Source organism: Sebastes fasciatus, chromosome 2 (assembly GCF_043250625.1).
Source record: "Sebastes fasciatus isolate fSebFas1 chromosome 2, fSebFas1.pri, whole genome shotgun sequence".
In the NCBI taxonomy this organism is placed as follows: domain Eukaryota; kingdom Metazoa; phylum Chordata; class Actinopteri; order Perciformes; family Sebastidae; genus Sebastes; species Sebastes fasciatus.
The window spans coordinates 6,359,722-6,385,142 of NC_133796.1; the positions used below are offsets into that span (position 1 = coordinate 6,359,722).

The 25,421-nt window shown below is 42.0% G+C and overlaps 1 protein-coding gene across 10 annotated transcripts in view; it reads left to right on the top strand.

Annotated features, from left to right (window-relative positions):
- znf536 (zinc finger protein 536) overlaps positions 1 to 25,421 on the top strand; it is a 307,235-nt gene that overhangs the window by 197,894 nt on the left and 83,920 nt on the right. For all 10 annotated transcript variants that reach the window (XM_074660090.1, XM_074660073.1, XM_074660101.1 and 7 more), the window contains one exon: positions 19,914 to 20,072. In XM_074660090.1, the coding sequence (XP_074516191.1) occupies positions 19,914 to 20,072 (159 nt within the window). The remainder of the gene's footprint in view (positions 1 to 19,913; positions 20,073 to 25,421) is intronic.

Consider the following 25,421-nt stretch of genomic DNA (forward strand, 5'->3'; position numbering starts at 1 on the left):
CCAAATCCTACGGTATCACATATCTGACCATATTTCAAGCCCAAATGAAGCATGTTAAAAAAAAAATCCCTTTTTCGCTTTAAAGGTCAGACATTAGTGCTGGTAAAAATTGATCTGTGGATTCATGAATTTAGCCCTGTTGTTGGGGCTCCTTTGTAATGGAAGATTCAGTGGGGGAAGCTTAACATTGCATTGTTTTGCTTTGACAACGCAGCCACGAGAGCCCGTGCAGCTGTTCCCCATGCTCACAATGGCAGATTAATTAACACAATCATGTGGCGCTGGCTCGGGCTCAACAGCCAGGTCTGCTCAGTGATAGATAGGTAAATCCTATACATGCATTTCCAGACTACCACTGAACATTCTTGTGATGTCGCGCCATAACTAGATAGATTTTGGTCGCCGACTGGTCAGCTGTATAGGCAGAAAAATTAAGGTTGAACAGGAGGATCTTTCGCTAATTGCACTGATGTTGAACTTGTGGTGTGTAGGGTGTGTGTGTGTGTGTGTGTGTGTGTGTTTGTGAATTTAAATGCATTTCAGATATGTTTTCCTTCTGTAATTGAAATTATTTAAATGTACCTGTATGTATGTTTGTGTGTTTGTGGTATCTGTAAATGACTGGGAATTCAATTTTCTTTTATAATCTTCTGCTTTTCGACAGATATTTTTTTTTTTTTCTGCAAAACAGGCATACATTGAATGTCAGGTTTCATGAATACGATTCAATTCAGCCTCGTATCACGCTTGTAGAACATTGTGAAAAAATTAGGTTTAATTATTATTAGGTGAAATGATAACGTTACAATGTAACGTAACAACTCTAACAACATAACTATTGTGACTTTCGTAACATAAGGTGACATGACGCAAAACAACCGTTCCAACATAACTAGTGTAAATAAAAAACAGCTGCTCTTAACAAACGTTCTTAATGCAGCGTAACGTGACGTTAAACAACCTTAACAACATAACTAATGGAAATAAATAGCAAACGCCCTTAGTGGACTTACTTAACGTAATGCAATGTAAAACAATCGTAGCTAATGTAATTAAATAAAAACTGCCCTTAGCGGACTTTCTTAACGTAATGTAAAACAACGGTAACTAAATAACTACTGTAAATAAATAAAAAACGACCTTAGTGGACTTTCGTAACGTAACGTAACGTAGCGTAGCGTAGCGTAACGTAACGTAACGTAACGTAACGTAACGTAACGTAACGTAACGTAACGTAACGTAACGTAACGTAACGTAAAACAACCATAACAACTTAACTAATGGAAATAAATAAAAACTGCACTAAGTGAACTTTCCTAACGTAACGTAATGCAATAACCGTAACAACGTAACAACGTAACTAGCATCAAATAGCAACCACCCTTAGGGGACTTTCTTACGTAACGTTACGTAACAACCGTAAAGTTGATGTTTACTTTTGGTTTCACACCTCGTGAGAGTCCTGTGTTTGGTTGACCCATCCACCCCCCCTCCCACCTGTCCTTAATGGACTTTCTTGCTTCTTCTACTCATTATTATACCACATAACTTTGAATAGCAGACGCTCATGTACTACGTCACTTGTTCTGACCGAATGCAAAAACGGACACATTCAACGTATTCGTGGTTTGCAGGAACGTACAATGCCAAAACATTTTTTTTTTAACTGGGCTTCTCTGTCTCCTCTGTGCTCATGTCTGTGTGTGCACATTTGTCTGCTGAGGTAACAGTATGCCATTAAGCCTGTGTGTATTTATGTACACATATGTGTTTATGTCAGCAAGTATACGTGCACGTGGTGTGCGTGTGAATCGCTGCTATAGACACTCCTCCCATTATCAGCCGGCCTAGAAAGTCGTCGCCATTAGACAGAGCTCCTCTAATTAAGATTCTGCCGGTCGACCCGTCTCTCTTACTTACTTAGTTCCCTGACATTTTAAACTGTCTATTGTGCCGCCTGGCTTTCAGGTGCAATGCTGTGTAAATGGCAAGTCAAAAAATTATGTATCTTTTACATACAGTTATCCATCAGGGACGGGGAAGGGGGAGATGTTGGGTGACGGATCGGACCCCAGCGTTTAAATTATTACTGGACCCTGTGATCATATCACTTTGCGTCCTTGCTGTCACTCTATTAGCACCTTTCATTCTTCCTCACCCATCATCCCCTCATTCTCCTTTCCTCCCCCTTACTCTTGTTATTTTTTTTTATTTTTAATATTTCATCATCCCTTACCACACACAAACACACACCTCCTCTCTAATGTTTTGCATGAACGTGACCGCAGTTTGTCAATATTTTACCCTTGGCCCATCCCCTGTGTTGATATAATGATCACTTAACAGTCAAGAGTAAGGCAAGGAGGAAATTAGGGCGTCGGCAGCAGAGAGGACAACAACACTGAAGCAATTATGTTTCTTTCAGCCCAAGCATTCTCACGTTAATGAAATCCCTTATCGTTAGGGGAAGAGGAAGGTGGGGAGGGGAGGACAGGTGCACAAAATGTACGTCGTTCATTTATCTTTTTCTCTGAAATGAACGGAAGGAGCAGCGAGAATAATGTAGCGATAAAGTCCGGGCAACAAGTGTGTTTAGTATTTTTTTTTTTTTTTTTTTTCATATCGCTGGCCCTGCATTTTGCAATGACAGAGGAAGAAAAGAGAGAAAGGGAGATGGGTTTGTGGAGCCGATGAATGAGAGAGGAGGAGGAGGGGAGGGAAGAAGAAGGGAGGGCATGGTGTATCACACGTTAGCATCTTCCTAAAGGACAAATCGAAGACACTCCCCATGCTAACATTTGAAGTATTTACCTTCCTGCAAAATGTCTGCCCTTTTCCTTTGTAGATGAGATCAGTCACAGTCTTGGAAAGTCACAGAGATCCAACCGAAGACCTTATGTCAAAATGGGAGTGATCAGGGTCTGTGTAATTAGATTTTTTTCAGTAGCTGACTAAGATGTTGTAACAGAAATAGTAGTACAGGGGGTTTTCTTTCACTTCAACTGAAAACTATTATGGAACTTTGGAGTGCTGAGCCACAAGCTATTAAAAGAAAATATATATCAACAAAGGTGACTTATATCTAAAAACAGTGTTTTATCATCATGTCATCATGAGCTGCACGGCATTTTCTTTGTGATCTTATTTATTGAAAACTACTTCACTTTTCTATTACTTTCCATATATTTCCATGACTTTTCAAAACAGAGCTGCTTCCATGTAATTCATTTTTTTCCCATAAAGGTTTGATTTCAACCCAGTCGTCAGATACAATGTTAGCATTATACTTTTCTGCAAACGACGGGATATGTTGAATATCGAAGTTTCTGAACCAACGTAACGTCACAACGTAACGCCACAACGTAACGCCACAACGTAACGCCACAACGTAACGCCACAACGTAACGCCACAACGTAACCTCACAACGTAACCTCACAACGTAACCTCACAACATAACCGCACAACGCAACGTCACAACGCAACGTCACAACGTAACCTCAAAACATTACCTAAAATCGTTACCTCACAACGTAACCTCACAACGTAACAAGAATAAATAAATGACAACCACCATTAGCGGACTTTCTTTCGTAGAGTTTCGTAACAAACGTAACAAGCGTAAAGTCACTTTACTTTTACTTTTGGTTTCACACGCGGCAGTAACAGTGGTCTCCTGGTTGAAAGTCCTGTATTTGTTTGACCCGTCCACCACACCTCCCACCTACCCTTAGAGGACTTTCTTGCTTACTAGTTATTATACCACATAACTGTTTGTTATTATACTGCGTCACTTTCAATAACGGACGCTCGTTAGACTACGTCGCTTGCTCTGCACGTCGCTCGTTGTACTACGCTGTGGTTTGCAGCAACGTACATACCAAAAAATTTTTCCTGGCGACTGGGCTGTTGATTTCCATGAGGTTTGTTTGGAAACCACCAAGTTAAATTAATGTTTTAAATAAGTCATACAATGCATGAGGATGTACATAATATCATATACGTCAGGGACGCTTTACAATAATGAAATATACTGCAATAGCATCACATTTTTAGCAATTAGTTAGTTGTGTTCTTGTATTGGTTTTCATGTTACTGTGAGGTGATCCATTAGTATGAATACCTGAATAAACATCTGGCTTTCAATATAATGCAAACTTTAGAACTCCCAGACTTAACTCTCCATTACTCACCAATATATAACACCCGTAGTCCCCAAAACAACCAACAGTTATATGGACCACAAATGTCAACCTGTTGGTGGCGCTAGAGGAACAATCACGGGATAACAAAAGTCTTTAGAAATCATCCTCTGGGGAAAATTATATTTCTGCCTATGATGACAAACATACAGACATCTCCATCCTCTACAGCTATGATGCTAGTGTGGCTATAAATTCTTGAATTTGTCACATATGCAGTGTCAAAAGAAAAGAAAATAATTTGTCAAATTGATTTTGCACTCTAATATGAACCTTGGATAGCCCATATATCTTTCAGCAGCAATTAATTTGTGTGTGACTCGTGGTCAAGTGCATATTTCAAGTATTTTTAGGGACTGTGCATGAAACCAGGTGTGGAGCGAATTTTCCGTGAAATCCACAGAGGGACCGGGATGATCTCACCGCTAAGATACCGTTGGGATGACAATACATAAATAAATAAATGCCCCAGTCCTTGTTAGCTGCTGCTATTAGTAGTGTCGGGCTGCACATGACACTAATGTCTGCTTTGGGCTGCTGTGCTAGGCTTCTTTCTGTCTCTCCTGTAAAAGAAGGCTATCTGATTGGAAACAGATCTGGGGCACTGGGGGGGCTCGCCCCAGCTCGTTGGATTTAATGACCCATTTCCTCAGCTGCCTCGTGCCACAAGCAGTTAAACGACAGTCAAGGTGCCCAGAGGTTCCCTACCATGGGACCGGGGGGAGTACAGAGTACACTAGCTGTAGAGACGGAGTGAGTAATAGAGAGTGACATACCCCGGCTACCAGGCGGCAAATCAAAGCCCATTTCCTCAACGGGAAGTTAACTAGAACCCAGCACAGGCTCAAGTCAGATGTTCAGTGCGTTCCAGGAGTTATATAAGTGTTTCAATTGACTGTGTTTGATGTAGCCAAGTGGTTGCACTTGTTGCATCCAGTGCATGTGGAGGAGCTTGACCAATAGCAAGACAAGTTTAATGGATGCATAGCATTCCTCTCTACTGAGACTATTCTTGGTGGAGACATAGCTTCTCTATGACAGATTTCTCCTATTCTGATCGATGGCAATTGAAAGGAACATGAACAGGGCTTAGCTTCTCAAAAGCATTGCAACGGACGATGACCTTGTGGCCACTCATAGGAGGCTAAGAGCATCTAGAAACAAAACCTACATGTTTTAAGTTGCTTTTGTGTATTTTTAAGTTGATGTTTCTATCATGAACAGAACAGATGTTCTTTAAGTTAAAGTAGAGGACATATTCCTGAAACTTATAGGAAGTTTCAGTTAAGGCTGGCCCACACTAAAAGATTAACAGATGTTGAAAATGTGAAAGACCCCAAACATAATGACATGTTATCTTAAAGTTAACAGTTTTGTTCCTATAGACCACACACTAACAGATTCCATTCATGAACAACCAGAGTCCCGACTAAAAAAAACAGAAATCTTGTAAAACATCTCGTTATCAAACGTGACTTTAGTCTAAACAATCATGGCGGACGACGGGCAGGAAGAATTAGCGATGTTAGTTTTTGCACTACTTTATACTCGTGTTGTTGCCACAAATGAACAAGTTGGTCCTCCATTCTTTGCCACGTGGCTGCGTCATCGGCTGTCCCACACACAACAGGAGATCCGATCGTAAATGTTGAACATGCTTAATATTTACGATTTGAAACCGGTGCGGCCGGGATGGACTTCCTGGCCGACCGGGGGATGTAAAAAACACTCTTAACATACCTCACACCACAGGAATATCTGGAAAAATAATTTTTACAACCATCAAAAAAATCTGGCTTGATTCTCATGTAGTGTGTACCCGGCATTACTATGAGCTAAAGAGTCAAGCAGCAGTTAAATCAATCACAGTTTACTTTTCTTAAACAAAGTTACAACCAGGTACATGAATTATAAAGGGCAGCAAGCTGAGGGCTGCAGACGGTTAACTGCACATTAATTCAATTCCACGTATAAAATATTTCTTTTTGGCGTTTACAAAATATGTAAACTTGGTGGACTTCCCCTTCAGCATCTGAGTTATGTAATATGATGCTGCATTGAGAGAATCTCCATGTAGTGAGTACAGCTATAATAGAGGACAATGATGTGTTAATTGCTGTATGTTTGGTCCTTTGCGCTGCATGCCCATCAATCAGAAATGAATTCTGAATCTGGATTCATCATGTGGATTTTTATTCCTAAAATGTCCCTGCAGGCTCTCAAATAAATACAAAAAAATTAAATTTGAACAACACAGTGCAGTTGAATACACAACAGATTATATTGCCATGACCTCCTTTTGTTTAGGGCCATAGTGCTTCATTTGTAACAATGAGCCCACTTGACCTTCTCCACAAGTACAGCGACAGTCCTCGAGACCCCGAGGAGAGACCTAAAAACGGCCATCAAACTTCCACCGCTAAAAACTTGAGCACACTCTGCCCTATCAAGCTAATGATCAATTATTAATATCCACAATCCTCAGCCTTGATGTGGCTGCTTGGAAATAGAAGGCAGGCAATTATGTGCTACTCTCTTATTTTCGGTTTTGGCCGCCTCCATCTCCGGCCTCCCTCTCCATGCGTTGAGCTCCCCTATAAATATATAACAGATAGTTCCTCTTAGCACACCACAAGTTCTTATTGGGGCCCTCTCATTGCAGATATCCAGATCCAGATTAATTTGTAATTAGTCTTGAGTTGTTGAGCCTCTGAAAGATAAAGGATTCCAACTCCCATTCTATTCGCCCCAAACACTGACGATCACTTAAAAAGAGCAAGCGCTCTCGCGCTTGATAAAAATAGCTTAAGCTCGGACTTATTTGTTTGGCGACAAATGCCAGACACATATGTCTGAATGGCTTGGGTGATGCTAAAGCAGGGAATAAATGAGTTGGTCTAAAATAAAACTTGTCATTGTGTCTCTCCGCGTGTTTGTTTGTAAAAAAAAAAAAAAAAGAAAAGGGGGAAAAAATGCTTAACAATTCATCAGCTCAGCAGAAGCAGCCCTGGCGTTTTCTCCGCGCAAGACATCACCGTAAAACAAAAATGAGAATTAAAAAGCTGTTTTTTTTTTTACAATGTAATTCTCTTTTCAGGAGATACCCCCTCAGCGGGTTTCCCATTAATTTGCCTCCAAATGTCATATATCCCTCCACAGATAAAAAAGATGAATGGGATAAAGACATATGGGCTTTTTTTTTTAGTAGGCAGTGTGTGAGCGCAAAACATACTGGAATAGTTTTTAGTCATTTAAGAGGACGGGGTGTAGAGGCAGGAGGGGGGGCGAGGGTGTGTGCGTGTGTGTGTGTGTGTGGGGGGGCTCCAGTCTATTAATAGTTGAGTCATCAGTGCCTCAATGTTCCGAAATGGCAAATTGTTAGATCCCCAATGGTGATTATTACTTGCTGTCAATGACCTTCATAACAAATTAAAATTATGCGACTGGGACAGAGCGTGCTCTTTAATAGGCGTTATGCATGGGATTGTGTGTGTGTGTGTGTGTGTGTGCGCGTCACTCATGTGCACGTGTGTGTGTGTTTGCATGTGGGTGGCCAGAGGGTGACGGCCTCTAGCATTTAAAATCTCCCCCTCCCCTCGCTGAAATTGGGGCCTTTCTCTCATTTATTCTTAAAGTATGGCTCTATCTCCCGTGGTCGTGTGGTATGAGCGTGTGTCACGTCCACACACACACACACACACACACACACACATATAGACACACATGCAGGATGTTTGCAGCTACAGTATAAATCTTTTTATTTCATTTTCCGAGACACTGGACAAGTTCATAGAAGAGGAAAACGGGACGTGTCCTTGGTCCCTTGGATTTACAGCCTGACCAGGCTATGTTGGGAGCGATAGTCTCTCTCTCACCACCTACACACACACACACACACACACACACGCACACACGCGCGGTATGTATGCATGACGTGAAGCAGATTTACCCACTTTAGCTCCCCCTCCGCAGTGGCCTTGTTAAAAGTGTTCATCGTCCCTTGTGGTAATATATGTCTTTAAGTGCACATTTATGCTCCCGAGCTATCGATCACTGTACATTCCCCACTCGATAATTACTCCACCTTAATATGCACCCTTAATGAGGCTTAATTGATTCATTTTCATTGATGGAGAATAACGCCACTAATGGCTGCGGTGTGCAGAGCATCGATGCCACGTACAGTATGGACTCCGACCAGTGCCAGGTGGATCGAGGGTGGGATGGAAGTGGTGGTACTGTAGCCCGGTTTGATGATTGGCCTATTGTGCTCGCTGTTGATTTAGCATGCACAGGAATGAATAGGAAATCAATGGTGGCTTAGGGAGGAGTATTCGCCGTTAAAGGGGCAGTGCAACAGGATGGTCGTCATCTTTAGGTTGTCAGTCTATATGAGGAGTAGCTGGAGGGGATTTTGCAGTGTGACCTTTGCTTGGTTTGTTCCTGTCCTTTCTTTTCTGTCATGTCCTATCCCCCTTTTTTTCTCTTTCTCCTCTCTCCACTTTTCTAATTTTTTAATCTTTTCACTTCACTTCTTTTCACTTCCTTCTATTTCCTTGTTTTGTTTAATCTTGCTATTTTCTTTTGGGCTGTTTGTTTGTTTCTTTTCCTTGTGTTTTTTTCTTTTTCTTTCCCATTTCTTTTCCTCAACACTGTCCTTGTATCATCTTCTTACCCTTCCTTTATAACTTACTGATCTTTTTTCCTTCTATTCCCATTTTTTCTTTGCCATTAAGCCGTGTTTCCACTGCATGGTTCGGCTCAACTCGACTCACTTTTTGATACCAAGTCATTTTTCTCTATTTAATTTTTTCCACTGCGATTAGTATCCCCTCAGTGTAGACGGGATTCTCAGCTGATCGCCGTAGCGACGGCGCTTGAAAACTACCGTGGCATCATCTTCGACAGTACACTCGCTGAATCCTTTCATCGGCAACAAAGGCGTAGTTTACGGCGTAGCGAACGGCATAGCGCACGGCGTAGCGCAGGGCATAGCGCACGGCGTAGCGCACGGCGTATCTCACGGCGTAGCTTACGGCGTAGCTTAAGCCGTAGCGTACGGCGTAGTCTACGGCATAGTGTACGGTGTAGATTTGCGAGCTGACATCTTTAAAAATAATCGGGTTCATGAATAAAAAAACTGGGATTGTTATTGACGGTAGGGATGTCACTTTGAGGACATTTTAATAAACTTGTGACAACACCGGTGTTACCGATTACACGGGACATCATTTTACAAGAAAAGATGACGGTCAATATGTGTAGTGCTTACTTTGATCTTTAACGTCGGGTGGCTGTGTGTCGGGCCTCTTGGGTCAAGCTTTCTCTGCGGGGCCGCAGGTTTCCAATCAGTGGTCTGCAGTGTTTAAACTCCACCTTGTGGTATCGGCTCAGCTCGCTTGGAACCTCGACTGAGGTGGTACCAAACTAAGTACCAGGTACTTTCCACAACTTTTGCTAATGGAAAACGCAAAAATAGCCGCTCTAATGTGTAACGAACTGGACTGGACTGCTTGGTGGAAACACGGCTTTAGTTTGTGTCCTTTAGTGTCTTCTCCCTTGATTTCCTCCCCTTCCTGTAATGTCCTCTCCACCTTTCCCTTTCCCCTTAATTTCTTTTGTCTGTCTTTTCACCTTTTTCACTTTTCCTGCCTTAAATCCTTCCTCTTCCCTTTCATTGTCTCGCATCTCTCCACCCATAGAAACCCAGCAGCATCCCAGTAAAAGAGACAGCGACCTAGTCATCCTTCACTAATGGTAACCACACCACTTCCTGCCAACACAGACTGAGAGGGGGCATGATGAATATACACCCTGATTATTATAGCACCACACACACACACACACACACACACACACACACACGCACACGCACACGCACACGCACACGCACACACACACACACACACACGTTGGCAAGTGTGTGTGTACACAGACAAACACATTAGTAATTGCTCTTGTCTTCTTGTCCTAAAAGACACCCACCTCTGTCCCCATCTGCCTTTTGTGCTCTCATGCATATGAGCAGACAGTGGTGGACAACACACACACATAAACGCGCGCACACACACACATACACACACTCATACACCCTCAAGCATCTTCCAGAGCCTCTCAACGGGGCTATGATCACCCTGCTAGAATGATAAAGTTAGTGAGACATCAGTGCTCCCTCAAACATTTGTATGTGTGTCTCTCTGTGTGTGTGTGTGCTTGTGTGTGTGTGTATGTCTTTTTCCAATGCTCTTTGAAGCCTGAAACAGACTTGAGGAGGAGGAGGGGGGGGGAAACAAAGGTGGGCCGGTGCCAGGGAGAAACTTATGGCACCATTCCTCTTCCCCTAGCTGGGCAGAGGCATAGCCTTTACTGAGGGAGAGAGCCACCTTCTGTCAGTCTGGGAGGGGGGGGGGAGGTGGTGGGAGGAAGAGGGATGGAGGGAGAGAAGTGGAAAGAGACGAATGGAGGAAAAAGTAGGCGACGAAAAGCATCCTAAACAGGTTCCTTTCATGAAGACTGTCCATCGTTTCCACCTGTATAGCGGTGAGGTTTGTGTTTTAGAATAAGCACACAAGGTGTGTTCTTTTTGTTTTTTGCAGCGATGCCCTTCACCCGATAGTTTTTGAGAAATAATCTTCACAGCGTGAAGATCACACTCCCTGAATAGATACCCTGCACCTCCACAACCCCCCCTTTTCATTCAAGAAAGTGCTTCAAACAAATAGCTTTAACACAATTCTGCACAACGGAAACCGCTACCCTTTCATTACCCAGGTTGAAAAAAGGGAACCATCCTCCTCCTCCTCCTCCTCCTCCTGTTTTCCCCTCATCCTCCTCTTCTTTTCTTTTTTTTTTTCCTTCCTTTCTCCTCCACAACTCCAGTTTTAGTGCAGGCGTTCGCTAATAAATATAAATGTTTGTGATTACCATCTCTGCAGCACAGGTGCATGTTTGTTGCGAGGGGAGGCTTGTTCATTAATTTTCAGCCGTGAAAAGTGCAGCGCGCCATGAACGGAGAGTCCAAATCGCACACACTGATAAATGAACGCACAGATTGTTAATGTACCATTGTAAGGCTGCTGCCTCCACCAGCTTTGAAAAAAAAAAAAAAAAAAAAAATAGGGGCTTGCTGCCAAAAGCGAGGGGGCTACGAGCGCACACACACACACATAAACACACACTGGGTCCGTGAGGTGTGGCAGGACCCTATTCAGAGGTCTAGATTAAACTGAATGGAGCTTTAGAATGCGTTTTTTTATCCTTACACATATAGGCAGGGATTATTTAGATTATATAGACAAGGCACCCCCTGGTGTGAGGCCTCTGGCTTGTGTTGTCTAATTAGAGTTGGTAGAACGGCACTAGGAACCTTGTGTCCTGGTATAAGGGCGTTTTGGCGCACTCGACTAGATGAACAACATTTGGCGCTAAAAGTTCATTTTGTTTGGGTTCGTCTCGAGAACCCAGCGCGAAGCGGTCATTTGGAAAAAACTGTGGTCTGTAATCCTCAAAGTATTTTTTTTTTATTATCATCATCATGATGGTCATAATGATGATTCCATATCTGGATTAACCCCCTTCCGCCAGTCTGGGTCGACATATTTGCCACAACACGTGTGTATTATCAGAATCCCCACATACTGTATATTTTAATTAGATAATGCACGCTAAATCTACAACCAATCCTCCAATATGTTTTTTTTTTTTTTTTAGATAGGGTCACAACTGTGGCGTTCACACAAGAGGAGAGAGAAACAGCGAGGAATAGGAGTAAACAAAGAGAAAATAAATAAAAACCGGCCTGGAAATGGGTTGTTTTTCAGGAGCTGTGAAAATGTTTTAATAGGGGACCGCTGAACACCTGCCTTAAAATGTCGTTTCAACATCTCCCGAATGCCATTTTGCTTAATTGACTTGGAAATGGCCCAAATGTATTGCTGAATGCGATCTAATTAATATTAATAATAAATGCCATTATTAACATCAAAGAACATCTGGTGCCCCTGTTTACCCCACCGCCTTATATGTAACACATTCTGCTGCTGTTTTCATCTCACAAACACCGCGCGGGTAAACAACAACTTGCATTCCCCTTTATTTTTATTTATATATTTTTTGTTTTATTCCTCAGTTTATTTCGTCTTTGGTCTTATTTCTGTTGCTCGACAGGGTCAGTGGTAAAACAACAAGTATGAGGTGAGGATGCTGTGTAAAAATTTGGAGCACAGTTGCTCTTCCCTGGTCCCCCCCCTTCCTCCTTCCTCCTTTCTTCTTGTTCTTTTTGGTGTATAGACCTGGTTGTTGTAATACCTCAGAGACTCCTCAGATCTCTAGTGTACTCCTTTAGAAAAAAAAAAAAATATATAGAAAATAAAAAAGCATGTGCACACTAAGAGAGCCTCGCATTAGGACTTTTCTCAATGCCCATAAATCATGCGCCAAATAACTTTAATCTAAAATTTCATTAAGTAGTCCTTGTCAGGTAGTAAAAGGAGGGGGATAATGCAGTGGTGTTTAATGATAATTGGTGTTTGGTTAATAAATTCTGCGAGTTCAGATTACGTTCTAGCAGTGGCTGGAATGCTAGCATCAGCAGTGTAACTAAACCTCAAATTGATTAACTCGCATGAACCAGACGCTCACAAAGATGGCAGTGGTCCAAATCAAAAAAAGAAAAAAAAAAAGAGGGGAAGGGGGTGTTAGGAGGTGTGTGTGTGTGTGTGAGAGAGAGAGATGAGAGAGAGAGAGAGAGAGAGAGAGAGAGGGAGAGCAAGCGAGCATCAGGCCGGATGGTGTTGTGTTGCTCTGGTGTAAGGAAATCAAGTCCCCCCGGGCGCATTTTTAAAAGCCTAATGCCTTTCAAATGATGTCATCACATTTTACTCTCTCTCTCTCTCTTCCCCCTCCCTCCCTACCTCTCACCCAATCTCTCTTAATATCTTTCCCCTTTTCAAACTGTTTCCGTCAATCACCCCCTCCCCTCCTACCCCCCCAATCGGTTATTTGGCTACGGGGAGAGGCCGGTGGGCTTCGACGGGAGTCACGTGACGCATTAGAATAATGGCCGAGCAAGAAGCAAAACATCTTGTGTTTTTATGACTGATGTGCTCCCCCCCCCCCACACACCACCACCACCCCGCTCTAGTTTTATTTCCTGAAAGTGATATCATACTAATCAAAACCACAGAACGTTTAGAGTGCAAAGTGTGATTGAAAGAAGACCATTAAGGAACTGGCACCACCAACCCGACACACAGTCGTTGGCTTTTGCTGTTTATTTTTTGCTGTTGTTGATGATTTTTTATTTTTTTTGTCCTCCATTAATGGGAACAGGGTGTGGTCGCTGTAAAGGAGTAGGCAGTATCCCAGGGGTGCCCACATGAGCATTGGCACACACACACACACACACACATATACAGATCCTTATCAATTTATATATTTGTCAGTCAGTCGTGGAGGGCCGCCCCGGTGGCGTATCCCCGCGGCAGCGACGCATCGGTCGCTCTCCGTCGCGAGATCCTGGTGACGTGCTGTCGGAAAGGGAGCGAGGTGTCTCACACACACGCACACACTTCAACACACACACAGTTGCACTCTCGCACACACAGTTAGTCAGAGGGGAGTGTGAGTGCAGCAGACAGCAGGCAGAGTGACTGATACTCAGCCTGCCTCCCAGATGGCCTGCTCAACTCTGCTCCAATCTGATCTCAGAGCCTTTGTTCTGGCATGTTCCATTACGCCGCCGTGACACCAGTAAAGGCAGAGGGGAGAGGAGCTGGTCTCAGATCAGATACAGCTGAATTATACATGTATTTCTCTTTTTTTTTTCTCCCCCCCTCCTCCTCTCTGTGATATTCTTGTACTAGCACAGTCACAGTTTTTCATGTTTTTTTTTTTTTTCCTGGGGTAAGAGGCGAGTGACGGGTTCATAGACGACAGATTAAAACTGTGTGAGTTTGATGGGAAAAAGAAGTAGTAGTGGCTTGAATGTTTAACAGACATATATATATTTTTATTCTTGAGATAAATGGTAATCTTTTATGGGGAGTAATTGCTGGTTTGGCTGACATAAAACATGTCAACTCAGCAGCGGCCTTTGACACTTGCAACAAAATTTCAATGAGAGCGATGCGTTGGCTTGTGAATACTGATGTTTTATTAAATATCAGATATATTTTTTAGTTTTTTCACTGCTATATAGTTATGAATTCACCCCTGCCACAGTTACAGAAGAAAAAACCTTGAAAATATGTAATTATTGTACTTTAATTAATCTAAATTGAAACATGTTTTCATACAAATTTTCTTCACTTTAAAGGCCTTTACGAACCGGGGGCATTTTTTTTTTTGTGCGATTATTTTGCACGACAATATATTTTTTAGAACTCTTGTTTTTGTCATGAATACTTTCACAGAGAAGTGAATATTAAGCAGCAAAAACATTTTTTTTTTTGGAATAAGCTTGATTTGTTTTAGCTTTAGCGAATAAAGGCGTCAACCAATCAGGGCCGGCTTAAGGCACAGGCCATATAGGCGGTTGCTTAGGGCGCCACCTTCTGGGGTCTGCTGGTCGCCCCTCTAAAAAAAATGGACAAATAAATAAATAAATACACTTTTCACCCCTGTAACTCTCTTACTCACACTTTTTCATCTGCCCGACCGTACTCATTTGTTAATAAAAGTGTAAATTTCCCCCCCAAAAAAATTCTCCAAATCCAAATTTCGCCTAGGGCACCAAAAGGGCTAAAGCCGGCCCTGCAACCAGTCACATATTCAATACGTACACTATCGTGTACAACAAAACAACCCCTTTCAACCTTCACAAAGGCAGCGCAGACCAGATCCACTCCTTCCCTTCTTACCTTTCACAATAAAAGCCCTAGACATATGATATTCGCAGGCAAGTGCATTTTTTTGTGCATTTCCGCCCCTGCTGTGTAAAGGCCTCAAGGCAGTGATAGACCCAGGACTTTATTGGCCATTGAGTGGGTGAGAACCAAACCTGCCAACCCTGTACAGTTTTTATTAGTATGTTTTTTAGTGTCTTAAATGATGGCCAAACAGATTTTCTCTCTTTTTAATGCAAAATTGTAGCAATTTGTCAACATGAAAACGGTCACATTTGAACATTCTGAATATAAAATGCCATGCAGGTCTTCCTAATTGCATAATAGTGTGAGCAAAGTGAAACAGTAACAGTAGCTGGCCTTTACAGGCTTTCGTATAAAAAGCCAAAGGCTCACCTGTGACAATCACTTTAATGTTGCGTCTCCTACAGTGAATCTTCTTTGCATAAAAAAAAAGAGACGGAAGATGTGGAAAGAAAATCAATACTCGCAGGATAGTTACGGCCGGGTGTCAACAAGCGATTGAGAGTCTCTCTTTCCCCCGCATCACCAACACACCCAGCTGTGTGCGACGACGCCTAATATACGGGGTGACCTTCAAAATGTCATAAATGTGTTGTGCAATAAAGTGTCAATATTTGTGGTTATATGGAGCAGTTTGACTTTTACAGTAATTGGAACAGTCGCATTAAAAGCTGCGGATCAGTCAACTGATTAAAGACGAGCAACGCCGGACACCCGGCTGTAGTCCCCGGGAATGACGTGTGGGTTCCCATGCACTCACATGCATACACGCTCACGTGAGCAGCGAGGAAGCACACCCAAAGTTCTGTTTTACCTTTCTTTGTAGTGTGTGTGTGTGGGAATGTGTGAAGCCCATTTATTATTGAAGGGCTGTTATATGCCAGGAGAGCACACTCTCATCCTCTCAGTAATGTGTCTTCCTCTTACAGGAGCACTATTAACCCTGACACACAAGGACGTGTGAGTGTGTGTGACAGAGAGAGACAGGCATGCAGAGCTAGTGTGTGTGTGTGTGTGTGTGTGTGTGTGTGTGTGTGTGTGTGTATGTTTGGAAGTGTGGTCTGGTGTTTGTCCTGCTTCTAATCTGTGTTTTGGATTTTTTTTTTAATTTTAGCCCCATCTGGGGCAGGCAGGTGGGCTACTGTCTGTTACACGATCTGGGGAGTCGTTGCCAAAAAGGGATCTGTACAGTAGACCGCTCGAAATATGTTTATGAGGAGGCGACTATGGCTACAGTATGGTGCAGCCCTGGACCACGCACTGGGGGAATTGTACTCACTTTTATTTATGTATTTACTGTCCACGAGGCCTGTCCTTTTAAGTGCATTCAAATTAAAATGCAAAAGAATAGTGGTGGTGGTGGAGTGGGGGGTTCGCAGTTGATGTGTTCACACAGTAGTTAAATTATGCAGGGAATTGTATATTTTCACCTGATATTATAAACGCAATTTGTGTTTAGTATAATTTGCATCAAGCCATGCAATATGTTGTATCATGAAGGTCATGATATACAGAATTTCCCTTGAAAATGTTGCATTTGTTATTGGATTTAAGTAGATTTAATGGAGACAGGTAAATAACTTAGAGATATCACCATGACACTTCCACAGTTACAGTAAGACGACTTTTTTTGTTTTTTTAATATAGGTTTTCTGAAATGTTATGTTTAAATATGCAAATGAGGCATTGTCTTATTAAATATTTGCTAATTTGCATCTATTTCCAGAACAGAAATCTGAACATTGGTTCAAAATTATTGTTTCATTTTGTTGACATATTAGAGTCAACGTTTTTTTTTAATTTTGGATAATTATTTTTATCACTCAATACATCTGAAAATACTGTCAGCAGCCATAAAAAAACATACATTTTCACCAGTTCTTTAGGAGTAAAATGTTATATAAAACAGGCTTTGAATCATATATGAGCAAACCCCTCCGTAAAAACCTACAGAATATAGATATGAGTGAAACTGGAAAGTTAGTAAGTGCGGCCTGTAAAGATCTGGATTGTAAAATTACATACATTTTGCAAGACACAACAGATTTAACTAATATATATTAGCATGAAACTTCCCCAATTGATTACTTACATTAAGATGATTACTTTTTGTATTGCAAGTTTTCTTAAATGTTATGTTTAAATATGCAAATGAGGCATTATCTAATTGTGCTAAGTTGCATACATTTACAGAACAGAAATATGAACATTGGATAAAGCCAAAGTGTTGTCAACAGCCATAAAAAAAAAAATGTTGCCATGTTTTTAGGCACAAAATGTTCTATAAATCAGGCTATAAATGATATATGAACAACCCCCTCTGTAAAAACATTCAGAATATACATAGGAATGAAACTGGAGAGTTTGGTGGATGTAAGTGCTACGGAAGTGGAGATTTCTGGAGAAAACTGACTTTAAAGATATGAATTGAATATAAAATACACTACATATGAATAGTTTAAACAATGTTAAATAATAGTTGTCAGAATGAAACCTCCCCAGTTGATAACTGATATTAAAACAATTCTTTTTTTGTATTACAAGTTTTCTTAAATGGTATGTTTCAATATGCAAATGAGGCATTATCTATTGCTAACTGTTAGTGAATTAAGGAGAAACTCAAATAGACAAAGTAGTAAAATAAACCGCTAAATGTGTATAATGAATGTTTTCTTTCCACTAGTCTGAAAGAAGACGGAAGTGAAATAGCCGAACTCTGACCAGTGCAGGAAAAGAATGTTCTTGCCTGGGGTGTCTCCCCATAATGAAACACAGTACTGTTTTCAATTTTCCATTTTAACAACCCAACAAATTTTATTAGTTGTCATTTAATTTAATTTCGGAGTGCGGGCCCTCGGTCCCTACCGCTATACAAGTGGAAATAATGGTTGTTGAACGCCCCTCTGTATATGTTTCTTCTTGCATACTTTCTTCATCCAGTCCTCTCTTTCCACTTATCGCTCCCTCTCTGTGTAATATCACATATTGTTTAAAATTATACCAAAAACTAGATCATCTAAACCAAGATCCACAGTTTAACATCTGCCTTCATAACCTAACTGTCTCCCAGCTTCTTCTTCTTCTCCTTTCTCCTCGCTAGCGCACAGAATTAAACCGCGCCCGTTGCCAAGCCCAAGTAGAAGCAGCTGGTATTTAGTATCTGCGCATTGTCACAGACTTACATTTAGGTTGCCTTTCAGTTTCACTAGTGATAAATAGCCCTCAGCCCTGATAGCAGTGGGGCTGAATGGAGTCGTGTGTTTAGTGTCAGTGTGGAAGAGGACTTGCTGACTTGGGTCTTTCCATTCTGTAAAAACCTTATTTGACTCCCCCCCCCCCCCCCGACAGAGGAGGAAGGGTTGGGAAGCGCCAGAAAAGAAAAAGATTAGGCTAATGTTAAAAAATGTCGCTTATTGTGTGGCGCGGTCGCCTAAGTGGGATGCTCGATTTTGATTCTTTTTCATTCTTTCGGCCTCCCCCTTCCCCTTCTCTCTACGCACATACCAAATCATGTGCCAGATTAAAAAATAAATAACATTTTAACTGTATTTGTGCTTCTTTGGGTCACGCGCATACTGACAAGTTGCTTTTTTTTACCACGGAGGCAACAGACTGGTTTTGTCTGTACCTTTCTTCTCTTTAACCTCAGCTAAGAAGAGCTCATGACCGCAAAGTTCATGACCTCCCGCAGTAAATATAGATATGGCAGCCTGCACAAAAACAATAAAAAAAAGCACCAAAATAAAAAAAAGAAAGAATATTCTCACATGAATTTTTACTTTGCTATGAAATCCATAAATCTGTAGTGACAGTTGTGCGCCGTGTGGGTTGATGTTTCACAATGACGCCCATCAAATGCTATTGGAACTAGTACAGATATTTTTAATTTAACAGCTTCAAGATACAAGACGTATCAAGCATCTGTTGTGTGTTCCCTTTTTGTTCCTTTCAAGTTTCTTTTTTTGAACTTAACTATGTTGCTCAGACCTTTAAATTTCACGACTGTCAGCAACATCACAGGCTCTTAACCGCCCGCACAACGAGGCCAGCGCGCGTACAATCTGACGACGACACCCTCACCTCGGATTATGCTGCTGTCAACACATTCCCAGGTTGTCGTCACTCATCTTTAGACTCGCATTCAGAGGGTGATCGCGTTGATAACAGACTGCTGTTGCACTAAACTGTGCATCATCGTTCTTTTTTTTTTGGGTGCGCGGAGGAAGTGGCGGAGGGCGGGGTCAAAACCGTTATCACCCTATCATATCTCTGACAGCTACCTGTCAAAATCAGGTCGCAGGAAGAGATGCGAGGAGATCCTGCGATGCTGACATAGCCAAATCTAACTCTCTCTTTTTTTTTTCTTCCTTTCTGTCTTATTTTGCATTGTTAATTTCAGCATATGCTTAATAGGAATGATGATGATAGCAAGGATAAAAAAAGAAAAAACAGGAGGAGAAAGGAGAGGCGGTGGTGGTGGTGCAGGTGGTGGTGTTGAGGGTGTGTGTGTGTGTGTGTGTGTTTGAGTTGAGGGGGGGGGGGTGTATCTCAGGACTATGGTGTTTCTAAAGAAACTGAAAAGCTTATGAACTGTCAGCGTTCTGTCAGGGAGGAGAATAGCACGGCCTGTGAGCCCGTTTGATGCGTTTGACTTTGTGTGGCGTTCGCACATTTGTAGCACGGGAAAACGGGGGACAATGACTGACAGACAGAGGAGAAAGAAAGAAAGAAAAAAAAAAAAAAAAACGTGTTGTGTTATGATGTGTGGAGGGCTGGTTTGAAGTGGCACTCAACACACCTTCCATTTGTCTCTCCCTCCTTGTGCTGTCTCTGTGCATGCTCCAGATGTTGGGGAGGACTTGGGGAAGGCGGCGGGGAGCATCCAGCCGTCTCTGTCCCAGCATCGCGAGCGGAGCGTGGGCTCGTCCTCCAAGGATTGCCCCTACTGCGGCAAGACCTTCCGCACCTCCCATCATCTCAAAGTCCACCTGCGGATACACACAGGTCAGTACGTCCACTAAACCCTTTCCCCCAGCCAAACGCTGGCACATAGCGTGCATTTCTCCAGCAATTAAACATTCATTGTACTTCATGCAAAATTCACTTCACTACATGTACTGACATTCCTTCTGGGGTTAGACTGACACATGAGTATTGGCCTAATCAGATACTGGAGTCGATCTGCCTCTGTTATAATGGATATGATACAGCTGAATTGATTGCGTATTGGTTTTGTAATTGATACTGCGTTAGTTGTCTCTCACTTAAAGCTGCAGTTGGTAACTTTAATCAAAATAACTTGTTGTCATATTTGCACCAACGGTCACTATATCCTGACAGTAGTGCATGAGACAGATAATCTGTGAAAAAATCAGATTCCTCTGCTTCCTTTTAGTGCTCCTAATGGCATTTGCAAGATTGCACGGTGCCCAAAGAAAAACCAACCAATCAGAGCCGAGAAGTCTCTAACGCAGCTGACAATCACTGCTCGTGAACTCCGATCATCAAACTGCCTCAAATGTTGACAGTTTGATCGAAGTTCACGAGTTTCCTGAGTAGTGACTGACAGCTGCGTTAGAGACTTCTCGGCTCTGATTGGTTGGTTTTCTTCGGGCGTGGTGGAATCTCGCAAAAGAGCACTAAAAAGGTGACAGAGGAATCAGATTGTTTCACAGATGGTCTGTCTCATGTACTACTGTCAGGATATAGTGATAGTTTGAGCAAATATGATCAAAAGTTATTTTTATAAAAGTTACCAACTGCAGCTTTAATCTGGATTTATTTTAATACCAGGTTAAAAAGTAGTATGTTAAAATGCATTTCTATATATTGAATTAGAAAGAAAGAAAGAAAGAAAGAAAGAAAGAAAGAAAGACCTACTTACAGTACAAACTACCTCCATCAATATTAACACAGATGGTCACACTTTCCAAATCACAGTATGACAATGGCCTGAAAATAAGCGGAACTGTAAAAACCCAGTGATCCCAGTTCATCAGTAACACTTACTCTAATTCTAAATCCTAATCCTGTTTGGTCCACGAGATGTAATCCTAGAGATATTTTCCGTGCAGTCTTATCAGATCGTTTGATTGTGATGCATTTTACTCAAATCAACATAATAAATAAAACTATTCCCGAGTAGAGGAATATGTGTTTCCTAACAGTGTACCTCATTCAGGCTTAAGGCCGTTATTATTCCGTTTTTTTTCTTTTCCATACTCATTTCATTGAGCTCTAATTAACACAACAAGGGTTCAGTGTCCTCCAATGACATCACTCAGAGGGCAATTTCACACTCGCTAACTCTCAATAACTTTTGAGCCAAAACAAAGCCGGCCTGTCCACAGTTTAGGGATATGCGTGAGATGATGTGCCTAATAGATTTTAGCTTTATTTTTCAGTCAAGCGTCCTAACCCCTCGGAGCTGTGTACTCTCCGCCCGTACATCTCACCAACCAGGAGCTCAGGCTCTTGTGTGGTATAACCCGTCCGCTGGTTGTTGCTGGGAGGTCAAGGCTGCAGTCAGAGTAATGATGTGGACTGTGGACAGTAGCCAGAGTTCTAACCCTCTGCAAGGTACGAACGCCCCACTGACTATCCAGGTTAAAGTCACAATTAGACCATGCAGAGGTCACCTTACAACAAGGACGCCCGGTCCTGGCTGCTGGGCCTGGTGTGTGTAAAGTGTAAGTTTGTGAGGTGATTCCCCGCAGCCTCTCTGTTCGTCTCGCAGGGAGTTAGTGTTTCCAAACTGGAAAGCGTGAATCATGATATATTTTGACACCTTGTGGTAAAGAGAACAGTTAATGCAGATCATATTTATTATATATTAACCTATGAGTTCAATTTATTAATTGGAAAATCGTATGCTTAATAAACAACACTGATAAGAATGGCAAACTTGGATTATGTTCATGTTTTGTTTTCTGCAATCCATTATGGTTAAGGTTAAAGCTAGGGTAGGCAATTTATTTTAAAAGCATTGTTATATTTGTTGAAATTTTTCTTTACATACCAACAGAAATCAATAAGTCAAATGCTTTGACACAAAAAAAAGAAAAACAATCCTGTGTCTGTGGCAGGACTGTAATAACTATACCTGCTTGTCTGCCTACCCGCGTACCTGCGTGCACTCTGCCCGTGCACTCATTGCGCGTCACTGCAGTCTTCCTCAAGTTAGTAGCTTGACAGCTGTGAGTACGAACAATAGCCACGTTCCTTCTTTACGCTCATTTTAATAATGTTAGGTGTTTCCTTACATATAAGTGAGACATCAGGTATTTGGATACGGTTTTCGATCACAACGATAGTCTGCGCTCCTACATCTGGGATTTTCACTGGGATACCTTAAAATTCTAGAAAATGTACTCTTGCTCGTTCTTCCAAAGTTGCCTACCCCAGCTTTAAGGAACGATGGTGGTAATGCAAAATGCATATGGTTAAGGTATGGTTACCTTACTTTCCGCCAGAAATATTCCATTAAAAAAAAAACATATACTACAGAGAGAAGCAGCACATCATCTCATTTGCAAAGCTGGAACCAGAGTTCATAATTGACTTAAGCGATCAAAGATTAAACATTTTATTGAGAGAATTTCAGGGAGAGAAGTGCAAGATATTCACGTTGTTCACCGCGATCTTATCCCTATTCGTCATATTTTGCCGCGTGGGCAAAAGCCCCCCGCATTAATATAGTGATTCTATTGTGTAGTGTCTTGACACTGAAGGTTCACGCATGGACAACGTTGTGAAGTGGTCATGGTTAACGTTGTAACACGTGGTTAACAATGTTAAACTATCGCGCTTAGGTTTAGGCAACAAAACCACTTAGTTAGGGTTAGAAAAAACATCACAGTTTGGCTTAAAATAAGTATGCTTAATGTCAGCTACGGACGTAAAGTCATGTGACTCAGTGGCATAGCAACATAACGGCAGTAAAAATCACTGAACTTCTGGTTCCACACAGGACACGAACGCCAGTCCTGAACGTCCTGTGTTGTTAATCCCATCCACCACTCCTCCACCCGCCCTCGGAGAACTTCTCACTCTACGTCCGTTTCTATGAGCGTCTAATAATGATGCAGATGGGTTTATAATGCAGTTAGTTGACAGGCTGCGTGGTTAGAAAGGCTGTAACTTATAACACTAAAGTCATAACACTATAATGTGAACACAAATACGGACAAAAAGAAACTCAATGTCATGAGTCATTTCCCCTTCTGTCAGTCAAAGACTTGTACCCCTCAGTTCCTCTAGATGTTCTTGAAAAGCTGAGTCCAACCGCCCTGACCTTTTTGTTAGTTTCTACACTTCACAACCAAGTAATCCTTGAGTGTCAGTAGTGAAGCAGAGGCTAAAACGCTGAAAAAAAAATCAATCAATGCTTGCTTTTCTTCTTATTCTCCTCCTCTGTCTCCCTCGCTTTTTTTTCCCGTCCTTCTCCACGCACTTAAAAGGCAGAATAAGAGACCACCCGTGCTGTAACCCCCATTTTGCTTCCCCTTAATAAGAGGCACGTACTGTACCTCAGATCTGGAGAGGAATTAGAGGAAAAAGCTTTAAACTCTAGCATGCTAACACGTCTGGTGTGTTAAATAGCGCATCCAGGTCACAGCCAGGCCATCCACAGTAGCCGGGGATAGCGGTGGTTTTTTTTCAGGGGCATCTGTTATCTGGTGGTGAGAGAGCTGAGTTATGTCTGCTTTGAGTAGTCCAGTAAGGACACCCATGAGGGCCATATTTCATCATGGAGGAAGCGCAGACCTCAACCTAGGCCTGGCGTTAACTCATTTGGCAAAACACACACAGACAAGTAGGTCCATCTAATTTCATCTACACAGTATATTTAACATTTATCCATTCGTATCTCGGAATTACAATAAAATAAAAATCTGGAGCCCTCTACACGTAGGAGCAGAAGCGATAAAAGTTAGTACGGATGTTGTCTTTTTGGAATGGTATGTACCTCTGGCCGCCGGCCTATCTAAGCACAGCTTTAGCAGAAAACCAGCTTGATGCATCCCCAACATGTGGCCTTTAAATCATTACTATAACCTAATCATACCAGCTCCTCTGTGACATCCTGATTACATCCACAACATGACTTTTACAGCGGTTAAAGATCCTCTCTCTGTGCTGTTGCCGACAACGTCGAGAAAATTCACAGATGACAGCGGAGCTCCCACTCATCCTAATGCAACGCGAGTGACACAATGGAGTTGCTTACCGAGCCGGTCGAGGCACGCATTGTGCAACGCGACGCAGAGATTAATGAGCGGCTAACACCAGCTTGAAAGGAATGAAGTGAATTTAAATTCCTCCAAAAGTTAAAGAGCTAATGTTACAGTATTAATTTCCTCTTGAACAGTGAGTGGGAAAAATATCCATTAGCAAAATTAACCACAGTTTTCTAGGTAGCTAACATTGTGCGGCTGTGGCGCTACAGTGTGGGGCCACAGCTAATGAACACACTGCAGAGGGTGATATTTCATTATACAAATTAATGCTCACATTTTAATGGGAAAGTCACATAATGAATCTAGGCTTCAGTGACAGCAATTAGAGGCCCAGATTGTCCCCTTCTGGACAAGGCACTATTTAGCAGTAAGCAGCTGTGTGTAAAAAATAAAAAGGTCCTCGCTCTTGACAATAGCCACACATAACTTCAGGCAGGGGCCGCATAACCAATAAGAGTCCCTGCTCACCTTTAAATGAGGATAGGGGAGACAAAGAGGGGGGGGGGGAGAGAAAGAGGAGAGGCAGGACTTGCCCATGTCACTTAACCTTAACCTAACCTTGTAATCAGGATGAATCAAGAGGGACCTGTGATCTTCTTCTCACTCCTTCCTCCCCTTTTCTCCTTTTTCTTCCAGTGTCTCCCTCCTAATACCTTTTTCTAAGTGCTCCCTTTTTTCCTCCATCTCTACCATACAGTATCTTCAATACAATGGCACTGTTAAGCTCAATATATTATATTGGTGCACACCAAAGTTCCTTTGTGCATATATGACATATTAATGGTGTGATTTCACCCTCGGAGGCAATTGAACTGTGAGTCGTGTTAGTATTAGCAGCGTGCTCAACTCACCACTAACCTCTTACTTAAAGGATAAGGCGATATATTTATTTTTATTGTCAACAAATCCCTTGAAAAGACCCAAACCAACAATGAATTCATTCTACTACCAAGTAGTCAAGAAGTGACATATCTTACTCCCCTGTGCCACAGTGCTCCACGGTTATCCAAGAACTAGAGACACACCGTTGCACTGGATGACATGTTAAATCATTACAATGCCCACAATCACTGAAATATATTTTACGTCTATCCGACATCCTGGTGCTGTAAAT